This window comes from Mustela lutreola, chromosome 4 (assembly GCF_030435805.1).
Source record: "Mustela lutreola isolate mMusLut2 chromosome 4, mMusLut2.pri, whole genome shotgun sequence".
Lineage (NCBI taxonomy): Eukaryota > Metazoa > Chordata > Mammalia > Carnivora > Mustelidae > Mustela > Mustela lutreola.
This window is the reverse complement of record NC_081293.1, coordinates 56,897,883-56,913,965: the sequence shown is the minus strand read 5'-3', so window position 1 is coordinate 56,913,965 and position 16,083 is coordinate 56,897,883. Positions and strand designations below refer to the sequence as shown.

At 39.0% G+C, this 16,083-nt stretch overlaps 1 protein-coding gene across 2 annotated transcripts in view; it reads left to right on the top strand.

Moving 5' to 3' along the window:
- The window catches only part of KIFBP (kinesin family binding protein), a 38,362-nt gene extending 23,153 nt beyond the window's left edge, over positions 1–15,209 (top strand). For both annotated transcript variants that reach the window (XM_059170073.1, XM_059170074.1), the window contains 5 exons: positions 1,623–1,702; positions 2,016–2,199; positions 4,816–4,900; positions 9,213–9,328; positions 13,774–15,209. In XM_059170073.1, the coding sequence (XP_059026056.1) occupies positions 1,623–1,702; positions 2,016–2,199; positions 4,816–4,900; positions 9,213–9,328; positions 13,774–14,649 (1,341 nt within the window). In that variant the 3' untranslated portion in view covers positions 14,650–15,209. The remainder of the gene's footprint in view (positions 1–1,622; positions 1,703–2,015; positions 2,200–4,815; positions 4,901–9,212; positions 9,329–13,773) is intronic.
- Positions 15,210–16,083: the final 874 nt, after the last annotated feature.

Below are 16,083 nucleotides of genomic sequence, written 5' to 3'. Positions count from 1 at the left end.
TATTGCCTCTGTATTAAAAGGGGGTAATCTATATGCTTTTCTCGTTACCTTGAGAAAAAAAAAGTATTGGAGCAGGGATGCCTGGGTGGCTCAGTTGGTTAAGCTTGCTCGGCAGGGAGCCTGCTTCTCCCTCTGCCTCTGTCTACCACTCTGTCTGCCTATATTTGCACTCTCTCTCTCGATCAAATAAATAAATAAAATCTTAAAAAAAAAAAAAAAAGTATTGGAGCAAATATTTAAATATTTTAAATGTTTTAAATATTTTAAATTTAAATATTTAATATTTAAAACTTTGATTTGATTTTCATTAGTGGTCAGTTTAGAACAATATCACTCTAAGGATGAACATACCTTTTTATTTGTCATAATTATGTAGGTTTTTTTATTTTTTAAGATTTTATTTTTAAGGGATGCCTGGGTGGCTCAGTTAAATGTCTACCTTTGGCTCAGGTCATGATCCCAGGGTCCTGGGATCAAGTCCCACATCGAGCTCCCTGCTCAGCAGGGAGCCTGTTTCTCCTTCTCTCTCCCCTGCTGCTGCTTCTCTCTCTCTCCTCTTATGCTCCCCCCTACTTGTGCACTCTTTTTCTCTCTCTCTGACAAATAAATAAATGCAATCTTTGGGGGGAAAAAAGATTTTATTTTTTATTTTATGTATTTTTTTAAAAGGTTTTATTTATTTATTGATAGAGAATTCACAAATAGGCAGAGAGGCAGACAGAGGGGGAGGGGGAAGCAGGCTTCCCACGTAGCAGAGAGCCCGATGCGGGGCTTGATCCCAGGACCCTGAGATCATGACCTGAGCTGAAGGCAGAGGCTTAACCCACTGAGCCACCCAGGCGCCCCTAAGATTTTATTATTTATTTATTTTTAAGGATTTCTTTTATTTATTTGACAGACAGAAATCACAAGTAGGCAGAGAAGCAGGCAGGGGGTGGGGAGGCAGGGCTCCCTGTAAGATTTTATTTTTAAGTAATATCTACACTCAACATGGGGCTCAAACTCACAACCCCCAGATCAAGAGTTGAGTGCTCTACCAACTGAACCAGCCAGGTGCCCCACTTATGTAGGTTTTGAAATTTTTTTTTTACTGGATAAAATTAAGACTTAAAGGCAAACTGGTAGATCTTTTTTTTTTTTTTTTTTTTAGTGTATTTGAGGTTCACTTTGCACAGCAGTTAAAATTGTCAGTTTCTAGGCAATCTCCTTTCATTGTTTGACTCTTTAAAAACTTATGGTTAAGAAAATTACTTCTTGGGATGAGTGGGTGGCTTGGTTGGTTAAGTGTCTGCCTTTGGCTTAGGTCATGATCCAAGGACCCTGGGACTGAGCCCCACATCAGGCTCCTTTCTCAGTGGGGAATCTGCTTCTTCCTCTGCCTGCAGCTTCCCCTACTTGTACTCGCTCTCTCTGACAAATAAATAAATAAAAATTTTAAAAAAAGAAGAGAAAATTACTTCTTGGGTAACATGAAAATGAGCTAGTAAAAAATGAGGTATAGTGAGCTTTAAAATTTTGCTTTGTCCAGTTTCTCCAGAGGAGGGCGCTTGGTGTTTACAGTTTAAAATTTTAGAGTTCTGTTAAATCTGTTAAATTAGAGGTCTGTTTTTCTTTAATTGTAGATTGGGAGTCCTCCTCTTGATCCTACTGAGCATTTTCTTCCTGAAGAAGAGAAGCTTGCTGAACAGGAGAGATCAAAAAGGTGAGTAGGTACAGAAATCTGCTCTCACAGGTAAATTCCATGTAGTGTAGATAAGATGACTGTTCGAAAAGGCACAATATTTTCTCTTTTGAGATGCTCCTAAAGTTGTAGAATGTGGATTCTGACATAGATTTAAAAATGTCCGTTTGCCACTTACTAGAAATGTTACCCTGTTCAAATCTGAGGCTCTGTTTTCCTCATCTCTCAGATAGCTACTGTAGCCATACCCAACTCCAAGGGCTGGTGAGAGGACCGAGCTATATGAAGGTTCCATATCAATTGTAAACTTACACAGATATTCACTTCTTCACAGATTTGAGAAGGTTTATACTCATAACCTCTATTACCTGGCTCAAGTCTACCAGCATATGGAAATGTTTGAGAAAGCTGCTCATTATTGTCACAGTACCCTAAAACGCCAGCTTGAACACAATGCCTACCATCCTATAGAGTGGGCTATTAATGCTGCTACCTTGTCGCAGTTTTACATCAATAAGGTAAGCTTCTCAAATAGTTGTCTAACAAAAAGTTACTGTACATGTGTATAAATATAGAACCAGGAGTACCTTGAAAATGTCATCTTTTAAAAACAGATAGCTTGTATTTTATGATGTAAACTGGACAGAAAAATGCAGCCCATTTTGCCAGTATACTAGACATACGTAGCTTTTTATTGCATTAATCCTTTAGAATGGTAAGATGTTGAATTTCGTCCTTGTCTTACATGCTGCTCGCCCCTAAAATTACATGTTAGTTACCTAACACCAATTCGTTTTTAATACAGAACACAATCATTCATTCTAGGGAGATGTTACCTTAAATTGCGGAGTTTATCTTGTAGACACAGCTTTATCTTTATACAGTGGTAATCTGTAACTATGAGGATTTGTCTGAGGAAGTTGACTGTTAAATGTGGGCTTTGATAAAAGCATGTGATGCATTTCAGTTATTCTTTAGAATTAACTCCTCCATAGTAATTTTTCTGTTAGAAATGTCTCTGCTCAGTTCCTGAGTTTGACTCTCTATGATACACTTCTTCTGGAGGATTACCCAGAACAACCTTGAGCTTCTCAGTTGTTGATAATAATTATTCAGAATCACGTTGGTATATTTTTAATTAACCCATTTATTCCTTTAGTTCCTAAGAGTTTTAATGCTTAAACCCTTTCAGCCACCTTTCCTGGCCAGATTTTCTATTAATCCTCAATAAGATACTCAGCAATAGAAATTACTTCTATTTGTATTTCTGATTTGCTCTGAAATTTTAGTAATTCTTTGCTGATCAGAGTTCCTTCTTTAAATCTCTTTGGTTACCTGCTGCTGTATCCTTCCTGGGCCTTTATCCTTTCTAAGCTTTTTGTTAGTGCTGGTTCTGTAAATGCGCCCTATGTTTAAAGTATTGTCCCACAGAATTTCATTCAGAAAAGCTATTAGCAGGCGAGAAAGGGCTGTGGTGACTGCAGCATCGCTTCTAGGACTTTGGTCTAAGATCAAGCTTGTAAGTAACGCTGTCGCGTCTCTTGGAGCATTCAGTTAAACCTGACTCATGAATCCATTCCATTGTGGTCGTCATCAGAAGTGTTACTTGGTGCCTCTGCTTGTGGCACCTTTTTTTATAGCTTCCAGAGGCCCCTTATTTGTTTTGTTTAGCAACTTTAAAGCCACGTATTCACTGTGATTTTAACTAACACTTAAAACTCCATCGATATTAAGAGTACTAAGATATTTAGATATTAATTTAAAGTATAATAAAAAATTTAAAGTTGTTAAGCATTGCTTATGTGGAGCATGCAGTAATTTTCATGAGTATCTCCCCCACCTTGTGCCTTTTTTTTTTTTTAACTGAAATGTTTTCTAAGTTTTTGTTACAACTAGCTGAGTTGCATTGCAAACAGAGATTTGAACCATTTTTTTTTTTTTAAGCAATGCAGTTGTCATTTTTATATCATTCTCATCTTCCATCTGGTTCCAATGATGAGGTTTTGCTACTCGATGTGTCCCTACCTGGCAGATGCTAAAGTCCCACATTTACCAGCCACCTAAAGGGCACAGGGCACTCACTGCTGTAGCAGTGGCTGCTTGCGGGCAACAAAGCCTAATAAAACTGAAAGATAATGATGGGTTAGGGATTGCAGGGGGACAGGTAAAGCTTCTTTATGTAAACTGTAACTTTCTTTGGGCTTCTGAGGTTTAATACCAACATTCTGATCTGTAGATGTTGCTGGGCTAATACTGTACACAGTACCCAGCTAGTCTTGAGGTGGCTTCTGAATTTGCTGTCATGGAGAGATACATTTAGTGCTGAGATTTTGAAGTCATAGCCAACCATGAAAAATCTTCTCAACAAAATGAGGTATTATTAATATGAACTAGACATTTAACTAATGAGGGTGGCTTCCAACTAAAAGTTGGACTTTAACTTTGTATCTCTGCTGGGTTGGTCCTATGACTTATGTGATAAACGCGAAGTGTTTGCGAGAACTTTGCCATCCCCAAATTTGAATTAGGAAGTCTTCGAGTGTGTTGGTAAAGCAGTTCCATAAAGTTAATCTGTGAAAATCTGTTAGCTTCAAAAGTTGATGGGAATCCTCATTCATGATACATAAATTCCCCAAATTCCAGAAGACAGGAATCTCTTCCTATCTATATTTACCCTTTTTGTCTTTGAAGTGGGATAATAGAGAGATCTCTGAAAACTAAATCTTCAAGTCCTCGGACAGGGGACACATTTATCCCAGATGGCATTTTGGCTATGTGAACTGAACCTAAAGGCCTATGGGAAGCGCTCTCAGTCTAGGATGATCACCGTTCTTGAAGCATCCTGAGTGATAACCCGAAGAGAGCTAACTTTCAGTTCAGTCAGCAGTTGTCTCTCAACCAGTTTGGATTATTATGAAGAGTTTGGGGGATTGTTATTTTAATCTGTGAGGTAGCTTTTTAACTAGAGTATACGTGTCGTATACCTTCTTAATGTTCAGCAACCATACAGGGTCTCCTTAGTGGTTTTTACCCAATTTTATAGCTTTTCTCATACTAGAAGTCTTTATGTAAAAGTGTTGACTGCAAATAAGGCTAGTGATGATTGCACTTACTCTTGTTTATTTCCTCCACAGCTATGTTTTATGGAGGCCAGGCACTGTTTATCTGCTGCTAATGTCATTTTTGGTCAAACTGGAAAGATCTCAACAACAGAAGACAGTAAGTTCGTATGTGCATGTTTTATTACACAGCTTTTAGAAAACATTTTCAAATCCTTTTAAATTTTGGAAAATTCACAAACAGAACAAGGAACTACCATAGCCCTTTTCAATTCACCAACTTTTAATAATTGCCTCATTTGCAATCACATTTAATTGTTCTTCAGGAGCATTTGAGAGAAGATTGTGAACGCTTGATTCCTTTACCCCTTTAGTACTTTCAGTGCATATTTCCCAAGAATATTTTCTTACATAATCATAGAACAGGAAATATAGCATTGATACAATTCTTTATCTATAATGCATATTTCTGTTTCATTAATTATTCCCATAATGTCTTTTCTAGTACTAGAGTATCCAGTTCATGATTTCCTACTGCATTTACTTGTCACATCTCTTTACTGTCCTTTAATCTGGAACAGTTCCCCAGCCATTCTTTCTCTTTCACCACATAGACATTTTTGAAAAATCTAAGCCAGTTATTAAATTAGATTTCCATCAGTTGGTGTTTAATGTTTCCTTAAGCTAAGAATCAGATGATATATTTTTGGTTGGAATACTGCATAAGTGGTGTGTCCAAATGATTAGTTTTTAATTACTGTGTTTTATTTGGTTTTAAAAATCACAGTTAACATGTATATTTGACCACAGTGAGGTATCATCTCATTCTCATGGCTTTTATGGAAAAGACAAGAAATAACAAGTGTTGGTGAGGATGTGAAGAAAAGGGCACCCTCATGCATGTTGGTGAGAATGTAAATTATCTCACAGCCACTGTGGAAAACAGTATGGAGGTTCCTCAAAAATTAAAAATAGAAATAATATATAGTTCAGTAATTTCACTTCTCGGTATTTGCCCAGAGCAAAAGAAAACACTGAACCAAAAGATAAATGCATCCCCATGTTCATTGCAGTATTATTTACAGTCACCAAGATATGAAAACAACTTAAGTGTCCATTGCTGGGTGAGTAGATAAAGAAAATATGGTATATATGTCAATGGATTATTATGCAGGAGAAAAAGAGAAATCTTTTTTAGGGGAGGTATAAACTTGCAGTTATAATTAAGTTGTGGGATGTAATGTACAGCATGGTGATTGTAGTAAATACTGTATTGCATATTTGAAAGTTGCTAAGAGGGTATATCTTTAAAGCTCATTGCAAGAAAAATTGAACTGCATATGGTCATAAATATTAACTAGACTTCCCGTGATGATCATTTTGTAATATATACAAATATCAACTCATCATGTTGTGCATATGAGACTAGTGTATAGTTGATCCTTAGTAATGTGGTGGGGTTAGGGGTCACTATCCCCTGTGTAGTTAAAAGTCCATATATAAATTTTGACTCCCTAAAACCTAATTACCAAGAGCTTACTGTGGATCAGATGCCTTACCATAACAAACAACGCATATTTTGTATGTTATATGTATTAATACTCTATCCTTACAATGAAATAAACCAGATAAAAGACAATGTTGGGAAAATCATGAGGAAGAGAAAATACATTTACAGTGCTGTACTCTAAAAAATTCATGTGTAAGTGAACCTGTACAGTTTAAACCCGTGTTGTTCAGAGTCAACTGTAATGTCAGTTTTACCTCAATTTTAAAAAACAGTTGGAGCTTTTTATTATTATCAACTCAGTAACATATATACATAGGGTCCCTGAACACACTTTACAAAGGTATCAACCCAATAACTTTTGCTTCCAAACCTTAAGGAGGTCAAGTACCCAGTTCCACCAGCTATTTCTGAAAGAGAAAAAAAAGGACTTTATATCTAAGTACAGGTTCCTAATTAGAGTCCATTATTTGTGAATTCACCCATTGCTACCATTTACTTGTGACCCCAAACTTAGTACTCTAGGTACTTCTGTGGTCATTTGTTCAGAACAGCAAAGAAGTTGGGTCACCTGAGGTGCACGTTTCCAGCTGAAGTCGAACGATGCAACACTCGCCTTCTTGTTTCAGCTCCCATAGAGTGAATAAGTGCCCTTTTTGTGGTTTATTTAGTACACTATTCTTCACATTTTTGTGTTTTTTGTTGGCAATTTCATGGTTTAAAATGGCCCCCGAGTGTAGTGCCGAAGTGTTGTCCAGTGTAAACAGGTGACACGGCCGTGACATGCCTTATGGAGAAATGACAGTGCTGGATATGCTTCGTTCAGGCACAGGTTATAGTGCTGTTGGTTCTGAGTTCAGTGTTAATAAGCCAACAGTAGATACTAAATAAGGGATCGTTAAATAGAAACACACATGAAATTAAGTTATACATATTGATCAGTTGATGAAAATGTGACCAGAAGCTCATGGCAATCTAACCCTGTATTTTTCCGAGAGGCGATGTTTCAGCATTTGCTGATAATTCCGTGTTCGCAGTGACTATAGAAAGAACATAACTATCACGGATAATGAGAATCAACTGTATGTTGTTTCTTTAGTTTTACTGTTGGAGATAAAAACCACCTTTTGGGGGCACGGAGGTGGTTTAGTTGGTCAAGTGTCTGACTCTTGATTTCACCTGAAGTCATGATCTCAAGGTTGTGGGATTGAGCCCAATGTTGGGCTCCCTGCTCAGTGGAGAGTCTGCTTGAGATTCTTTCTCCCGTCCCCGTTCCGCGCCCCCCTCACTTTCTCTCTCAAATAAATAAATAAATCTTAAGAAGGAATAACCCACTTTTTCTGCTGAAACAAATGTTCATCTAAAGGAGACCATCGAATCCACTGACTTGCTTCAGTGCCATGCTTCTGTGTTGTTTGGGAGGCTAGTGACTTGATTCTCTCCCTGTAGAGCTGGGCACTGTGACTGTTATACTTGGTGTTGGTGGTACATCCATGATGATGGAAAAGGTAGCCTACAGAGGAAGGTTTACATGGATTAATAGCAATACTTCATTAAATCTGATATGGTGATGGAAGGTGTTGTTTCATGTTACTAAGGATTTTTTCTCAAATAGTGAAAACCAAAATAATTTAAATGATAAAAGTTATTTACTTATTTACATTGTCATTTTATTTATTTTTTAAGTACTCTCCATCCCCATTGTGGAGACCCATGTGGGGCTTGAACTCACGACCTGGAGATCAAGACCTGAGCTGAGATCGAGAGTTGGATGCTTAACAGACTGAGCTACCCAGGTGCCCCAAATCATGCAAATTCTTAAAATAAATTTTTTTGCAAAAAGGAATGCCCTCCACAGGTGTAACTTAAGTATTTTGGTAAAACTGGATATGGGACTTGCATTACAAAATGAAATAATTGGGCCTTCACTAAACTGTCTCCATCATTCTGAACGTTAGTTTGGGGGAAGCTTTGCACCCAGAACTAACTTTTTTTTTTTTTTTTTTAAAGATTTTATTTATTTATTTGACAGGCAGAGAGGCAGGCAGAGAGAGAGAGAGAGAGAGGGAAGCAGGCTCCCTGCTGAGCAGAGAGCCTGATGCGGGACTCGATCCCAGGACCCTGAGATCATGACCTGAGCCGAAGGCAGCGGCTTAACCCACTGAGCCACCCAGGCGCCCCAGCCAGAACTAACTTTTAATTCATGAGAACTCCATTTCATTTTGAATTTCACTAAATTCAAATTGGAATTTTTGACAAATTGATTAATAGTTAAGCTAACTTTCACCTTGTGTGACTTATTTCTCTTCTTTTCTTGAGAGAGAGAGACCATGTATGTGTGCACAAACTTAGGGGAGGGGCAGAGGCAGAGAGAAAGAATGTTTCTCTTTATTTTAGATTTTATTTATTTATTTGGAGAGAGAGAAAATGAGCACGAGGGAGAGGTAGAGAGAATCTGAATCAGACTCCACACAGAGCCTGATGTCGGGCTTGATCCCACAACCTCGAGATCATGACCTGACTTTGTGTAGATTTGTTTCTTATAGAAGAAGTGGAAACAACAGAATTAGAAGATGGTTATATTACAAGAATGGTTATATAACCCAGGGAACATCTATTTAATTGTATGTAATGCTATACTTAAAAAAAATGTTTAAGAGTTGATAATGATACGGGTGAAGTGTTAGTGGTAGAATATGTAAAAGAAAAACCTATATTAAAAATTGAATATACATTGTGACCTTAGTTTTTACCGACAACACACAAGAAAAAAACTAGAAAGAAATCTACAAAAATAATAATAGGGTGCCTCTGGGTGGTTGGAATTTTGGGTGGGTTTTCCCCCCCACTGCTTCGGTGAGAATCTGTTACTCTTAAATTCAGGAAAAAGTGCTTTAAGAAGAATGTAGTACACAATGAAAATTGTGATGGTGACCATTAAATAAATAACGTTCTGTGATTTTAGCTACTGAAGCTGAAGGAGATGTACCAGAGCTTTACCATCAAAGAAAAGGAGAGATAGCACGATGCTGGATCAAATATTGTTTGACTCTCCTGCAGAATGCCCAGCTTTCCATGCAGGTAATGTAGTCAGAAGTTGCCTTTTTTTTTTCCTTAAATAAGCAGGAAGGAAGTAAAAGCTTAAAATCGTAGTTATATTCGTTGGGCTCACTGCATGTTTATTATGCACAGCTTGCAGAATGCTCTCAAATATTTCTTGCTCTCCCATCTGCCTTTTAGAATCTTACTTGTTTAAGGTCTATCCCAAATACCACTTCTTCCTTAAAGACTTTCCTTTGGATAGACTATAAATTCCTGGAGAGGTAGGAGCTGCATCGTATTCATATTATTATCACCAGGCACAGTAGATTCTCAATATATTAATTGTTCAGTGTGTAATTTTTCATGGCCTAGATGTACCATTTCCTTTCTTTAAACACCATAAAACTTTCCTTGCCCATCCTAAATTGCTTAGATTTTGCTTTGTATTATCTCTTCATATTCTTATTCTTATCTTTTTCCTTTACGTCTTTTTAGACGATAAGCAACTAATCTTTATATACTTTATACAGTACATATATTTATATCTATTTTATAAAAATCTGTATCTGGAAATAGCCCTGCCAGTTTATGGTAGTTGTATGTTTATGGCATTTTACTTAATCTCTCTTTGTCTCAATTTTCTCACAAAGGGGTGGAGTTGATAACAGTACTTAACCTAATAATGTTGTTATTGTTATCAGAGTTAAATGAACATATATATGCTAATCCATACTGAATCCTACTTTCTTTTTTTTATTTTTAATAAAGATTTTATTCATTTATCAGAGATCACAGGTAGGCAGAGAGGCAGGCAGAGAGAGAGAGAGAGAGAGGAGGAAGCAGGCAGAGGCTTTAACCCACTAAGCCACCCAGGTGCCCCTGAATCCTATTTTCTAACCACTAAGGAAGAAAGGAAATCATTTGGATGCAGTATACTAAACATAGATACATAGAAAACTTTCCTGGAGGAGTTAGGCTTTTTTTTTTTTTTTTTTGCATGCATTAAAATATAATAATTTTTACTAGTGATAATATAGAACTTATGAAACTACTAAACAAAAGAAAACCAGACAAACCACAAAACCCCAGAAGCATACATTGTGCAAGGATGAGAACATTTTAGAGGTAGAGGGTAAAGGTGAGGCATATTTGGGAAAGAAAGGAAATAGGAGAGCTAGATAGTTTTATGTCTAGAGAAGCTGGAGCTAGGAAAAGCCATCAACTTGCTTCTGCTCAGAAAGCAGCCAGGAAAGCATGTAAATAAGCAAACAGCTGGGGAGCAAGTAAGTAAATAAGATTGGGAGACTAAGGGCCTGCATTTGAAGTAAAGGGGTCTTAAATGGCGAAACAGACTGCCATTTAACTCCTACCCATCACTTACTTGATGTTTTCCAGACTGGGCACCAGAACTTACCATCTGGTTGCTTAAAACTACTTTATTTTATTTTTTTTTAAGATTTTATTTATTTATTTGATAGAGAGAGATTACAAGTAGGCAGAGAGGCAGGCAGAGAGAGAGAGGAGGAAGCAGGCTCCCCGCCGAGCAGAGAGCCCGATGTGGGACTCTAGTCATGACCTGAGCCGAAGGCAGCGGCCCAACCCACTGAGCCACCCAGGCACCCTTGAAACTGCTTTAAATAGTCATCGGCTCTGAAATGACTCAGATTCTTCTTAGTCTGACTTTGCTACTTTAACTTCTTCCTTTGATTATCTGTTCACCTGAAAAACTTTCTTCAACTCAAGTTTAAGACCTACACAAATGTACTTATGCCAGCTTTGTGCTGGTCGTTGTCCAAGGAGGAAGAGTAGACTTGGGGTTTTCCTTCACGTAGAAGTGCACCTTGGGTCAGTTCCACAAAGGAGAGACACCATGCCAGAGGACATGCAAGGGGAAGTAGCATGTGAAGGATGCTCTGGGAATGAGTCGGAATTAGCTGGACTGGAGAAATGGAAGTTCAGCATTCCTGCCAGCAGAAGCAGCACAGGGAGCGTAGTATTAGATGGAGTGGACAAAGGCCTGTGAGGCTGGCAGAGTGGGAGAGCACGTGAGCTAAGACAGAGTCAGAAGGGGGCTGGCATAAGCAGGGCCTTTGAGGAGTGGAGGCTTGAAGGGTTTTGGAACAGTCGCTTGGGGGGCGAATTGAGGGGAAGTACCAGGAGAGGAGGGAGATTAGGTAGAAGAGCACAGTGACCGTCCAGGTGGGAGGTGAAGGGAGCTTGGTCTGGGGTGGTGTCAGGACAGGTGGAAGAGGAAAGAATGGATTCCAGAGCTCTTCGGGAAGCAAATGTAAAGGACTTGGAGACAGACTGAAAGTGTGGAGTAAAGGGGAGCAGGGAGGGACAGCTCTAGGATGATTTGCGGGCTATTGGCTGTCCAGGTAGATGGAGGCTTCTTCACTCAGTACTACGGTAGGAAGCAGCGGAAGAAGAATAGGAGTTCTGCTGTGGACATCCTGCGGATGAGGAGCCTTCGGGTGTTCTGACAGGAGACGTCTGTGGGGGGCTTCGGCTATGGGGCTGCAGCTCGTGAAGAGGTGTGGGCTGTAGCCGTAGGACTGTGAGGCATCCTCACATGGGTAACGGTTGCAGCCGTTGGTGCGCACAGAGTCACCTGGAGGGTAGTGCTGTCCAGTAGAAATAGAATACCAGCTGTGTATGTAATTTTCAGTTTTCTAATGGCCACATTAGAAAAGGAGGAAGGGTGAATCAACTTTATACCTTTTATACCCAGATTATATTTTAAAAATTGTCATTGATATTAAAGAGATTTAAAATTACTTTTGAATTAAGTCTTAGAATTGGGTATATCATGGATACAGCCCACATTTCAGTTTGAACTTGCCACATTTCCAGTGCCCAGGAGTCATCCATGTGTGGCCACTGGCTGTTGTTTTGCAGTGCAGATCAAGAGACAGTGTTGAGGGGCGCCTGGGTGGCTCAGTGGATTAAGCCACTGCCTTCGGCTCAGGTCATGATCTCAGTTTCCTGGGATCGAGCCCCGCATCGGGCTCTTTGCTCAGCGGGAGCCTGCTTCTCTCTCTCTCTGCCTGACTCTCCGCCTACTTGTGATTTCTCTCTCTGTGTCAAATAAATAATAAATAAAAAATCTTTTAAAAAAAAAAAAAAAAAAAAAGAGACAGTGTTGAGTGACAGGAAGAAAAGGCTTTGGGGTGGGGGTGAAGCATAGAGGGATCTGATGTTCAGTTTATTGGCCAGGAAGAGGAAGATGAGTTTAGTATTTTTTTTTCTTTTTTTTTTAAGATTTATTTGAGAGAGAAAGAGTGGTGGAAGTATGAGTGGGAGGAGGGGCAAAAAGGGAGGGAGAGAGAGAGAATCTCAAGTAGATTCTGTGCTGAGTGAGGAGCCTACCCCAGGGCTTGATCCCAGGACACATGAGATAATGACCTCAGCTGAAACCAAGAGCAGGACACTTCACCGACTGAACCACGCTGACACCCTGAGCTTAATCTCTTTCTCTCTCTCTCTCTCTCTTTTTTAAAAGATTTTATTTATTTGAATGAGAATGAGAGAGAAAGCATGTACACACAAGCAGGAGAGCAACAGGCAGAGTGAGAGGGAGAGAAGCAGGCTTCCTACTGAGCAAGGAGTTAAATGTGGGGCTTGATCCCAGGACCCTGGGATAATGACCCCCCGCTGAAGGTAGACACTTAACCAGTTGAGCCAGCAAAGCACTCTGCTTAGTCTATTTTTTAAACCATTGTACCTTTTTTTTTTTTTTTTTTTGCTTCCTGTCCTGAGAGGTAGCGGGAGATATCATTGACAGATTTAACTGTGTCTTCACTTGAGTGTCTTTGAGACCTAGGACATTTCTCTGTATTTCTCTAAATAACTTCTAGCATAGAAGTTAATGGCATCTCGGTGCAGTATTTTTAGGATATAGATTACAGTTGCATTCTAATTTTAAAATATTAATATTGCATGTGTATAATGTTTCACAGTCTCTAAGGTTCTTTCATACGTCTTTATCTTACCTGAAAAGAGAAACCATAAATGGGTTTTAGCTCCCTAAAGAGGAAAGTCATGTATAAGCAGCTTATTTGATTTAAAAATCTTTTTCTTGGGGCGCCTGGGTGGCTCAGTGGGTTAAAGCCTCTGCCTTAGGCTCAGGTCATGATCTCAGGGTCCTGGGATGGAGCCCCACATCGGGCTCTCTGCTCAGCGTGGAGCCTGCTTCCTCCTCGCTCTATCTCTCTGCTTGCCTCTCTGCCTACTTATGATCTCTGTCTGTCAAATAAACAAATAAAATCTTAAAAAAAATAAAAAATAAAAATCTTGTTCTTATATTTTTAATACAATTGAAATATAATTAGAAGAAAGGAGTTTTAAAAGATGTGTAAGATTATGATACCTCCATAAACCCAGCTGAGAAAGAGGGCTTTCTTTTCTTCTTTAGTTTGCCATAATATTGTTTGACAGCAGGAGATCAGTGTGCTGTCTCACCATAATGTATTTTTTTCTTTCAGGACAACATCGGAGAGCTTGATCTTGATAAACAATCTGAACTTAGAGCTTTAAGGAAAAAAGAATTAGATGAGGAAGAAAGGGTGAGGAAGAAAGCTGTACAGTTTGGAACCGGTGAGCTGTGTGACGCCATCTCCGCGGTGGAAGAGAAAGTGAGCTATCTGAGACCTTTAGATTTTGAAGAAGCCAGAGAACTCTTCTTACTGGGTCAACACTATGTCTTTGAGGCAAAAGAGTTTTTTCAGATTGATGGTTATGTCACTGACCATATCGAAGTGGTCCAAGACCACAGTGCTCTGTTTAAGGTGCTCGCCTTCTTTGAAACCGATATGGAGAGACGGTGCAAGATGCATAAACGGAGAATAGCCATGCTAGAGCCCCTCATTGTGGACCTGAATCCACAGTATTACCTGTTGGTCAACAGGCAGATTCAGTTTGAGATTGCACATGCGTACTATGACATGATGGATTTGAAGGTTGCCATTGCCGACAAGCTGAGGGACCCCGATTCACACATTGTAAAAAAAATAAATAATCTCAATAAGTCAGCATTGAAGTACTACCAGCTCTTCCTAGACTCCTTGAGAGACCCAAATAAAGTCTTTCCTGAGCACATAGGGGAAGATGTTCTTCGTCCTGCCATGTTAGCTAAGTTTCGAGTTGCCCGTCTCTATGGTAAAATCATCACTGCAGATCCCAAGAAAGAGCTAGAAAATTTGGCAACATCATTGGAACATTACAAATTTATTGTTGATTACTGTGAAAAGCACCCTGAGGCTGCCCAGGAAATAGAAGTTGAGTTAGAACTTAGTAAAGAGATGGTGAGTCTTCTTCCAACAAAAATGGAGAGATTTAGAACCAAGATGGCCTTGACTTAATAATCCTTGTTTTTAATGAAAGTGCAATATTAAAGAGAGATCTCCCCTTAGTCAAACAAACCCCATTCCATTGTGATGTTTACCTTTCTAGCCAGATGAGTGCAGTTTGAACTTGACATAACAGACCAATTGTCTTTGCTAGGACCTTAATCAACATAAAGATAATTTATACCTAATTATGTAAATTGCCTTGTTAAGGTGACATGTGATTGGTATGTTAGATTGCTTGTTTCCTATTTAAGTAGAAACCTTTTCTGCCTCCGTTTCTAAAGGTAGGTTCTTTGTTGGCTAGTACTTGATAGATTTGTTAAGAGGAACAACTCTGGAGTTACATACGTGGTAGATAAGCCTGTTAATTAAAAAGTAACTTCTTGTTATTCTTCCCAAATACTTACTTTCCTAATTCCCAGAGAAATCGCTCCTTTTCTGAAAACATCAAAAAACTAAGTTATATTGTTGTAAAGTACTGTAAAGTAGTTTTATCTCATTTATGGAGGAAAAGGCCTTGTTGGAAATAAATTGACTTGTTTCACTAATAAAAGCTTCCATTTACTCTTTTGTTTTCTTGTAAGAATTCGTTTTGTTTTTGGCACTTTGAGTGTATTGCTCTACTTGAAGCCAGAGAATAATATTTCTTGTGCCTCATCTCACAGTTAGAAAACATTAAAACCTCATTCCAAACCAGCACAGATAATCTCTGTGCTGGAAAAATCTACTGGCTGAGTCTCTTACAAGAGCATTTTGGTGTATTTATAAACCTTGAAGCACTTTTGAAAAAGAGTATGTACTTCAAAATAACATGGTTAATATACGTTAGTCATTTCAAGAAATGAAGAATTGAAATGGAGTCCCTGTGAAGCACAAAAATCAAGATCAGTTGTAAGGTTTGATGCAGAGAATCGCTGTGTCTATTGGCTTGCCTATTAATTTGCTTCAGAAAACCTGGGACTCAGTCGACTATATGTGTGATAAACACCCTGCTTTTCCTCTGACATCAGTATTTCAGGAAGGAAAAAAAAAAAATAAGCATGACAGCCATGTATAACTCACTCCATATTTAATATTGATTGTTAAGTGTTGGCTGTGGGTCAGGTACTGTTCTCGCTGCTGTAAGCATAGAGGACACCATGATAAACAAGACCAACAAGGTCCTGCTGTCACGGAGCAACTGAACCAACGAGCAGAGTGATGTCGGGTCAGGAGTGTTGTTAAGGAAGGAACCAGAGTGATACGGTAAACATTTAATAGGAAGGGGTGCCTGATTTAGCTATGGTCATCTGGAGAGGCCTCTGAAAATGTAGAAGGTGACATTGAGAACCAAACGGAGGAAAAAGGCGGTCAAGATCCTGTGGTGGCGGATTCCGGAGCGTGCTGGGCGCTCAGGCTGGAAGAAGTGGTGGAAGCCATTTGGCTTTAGAAGATAGGAAAGGCCGG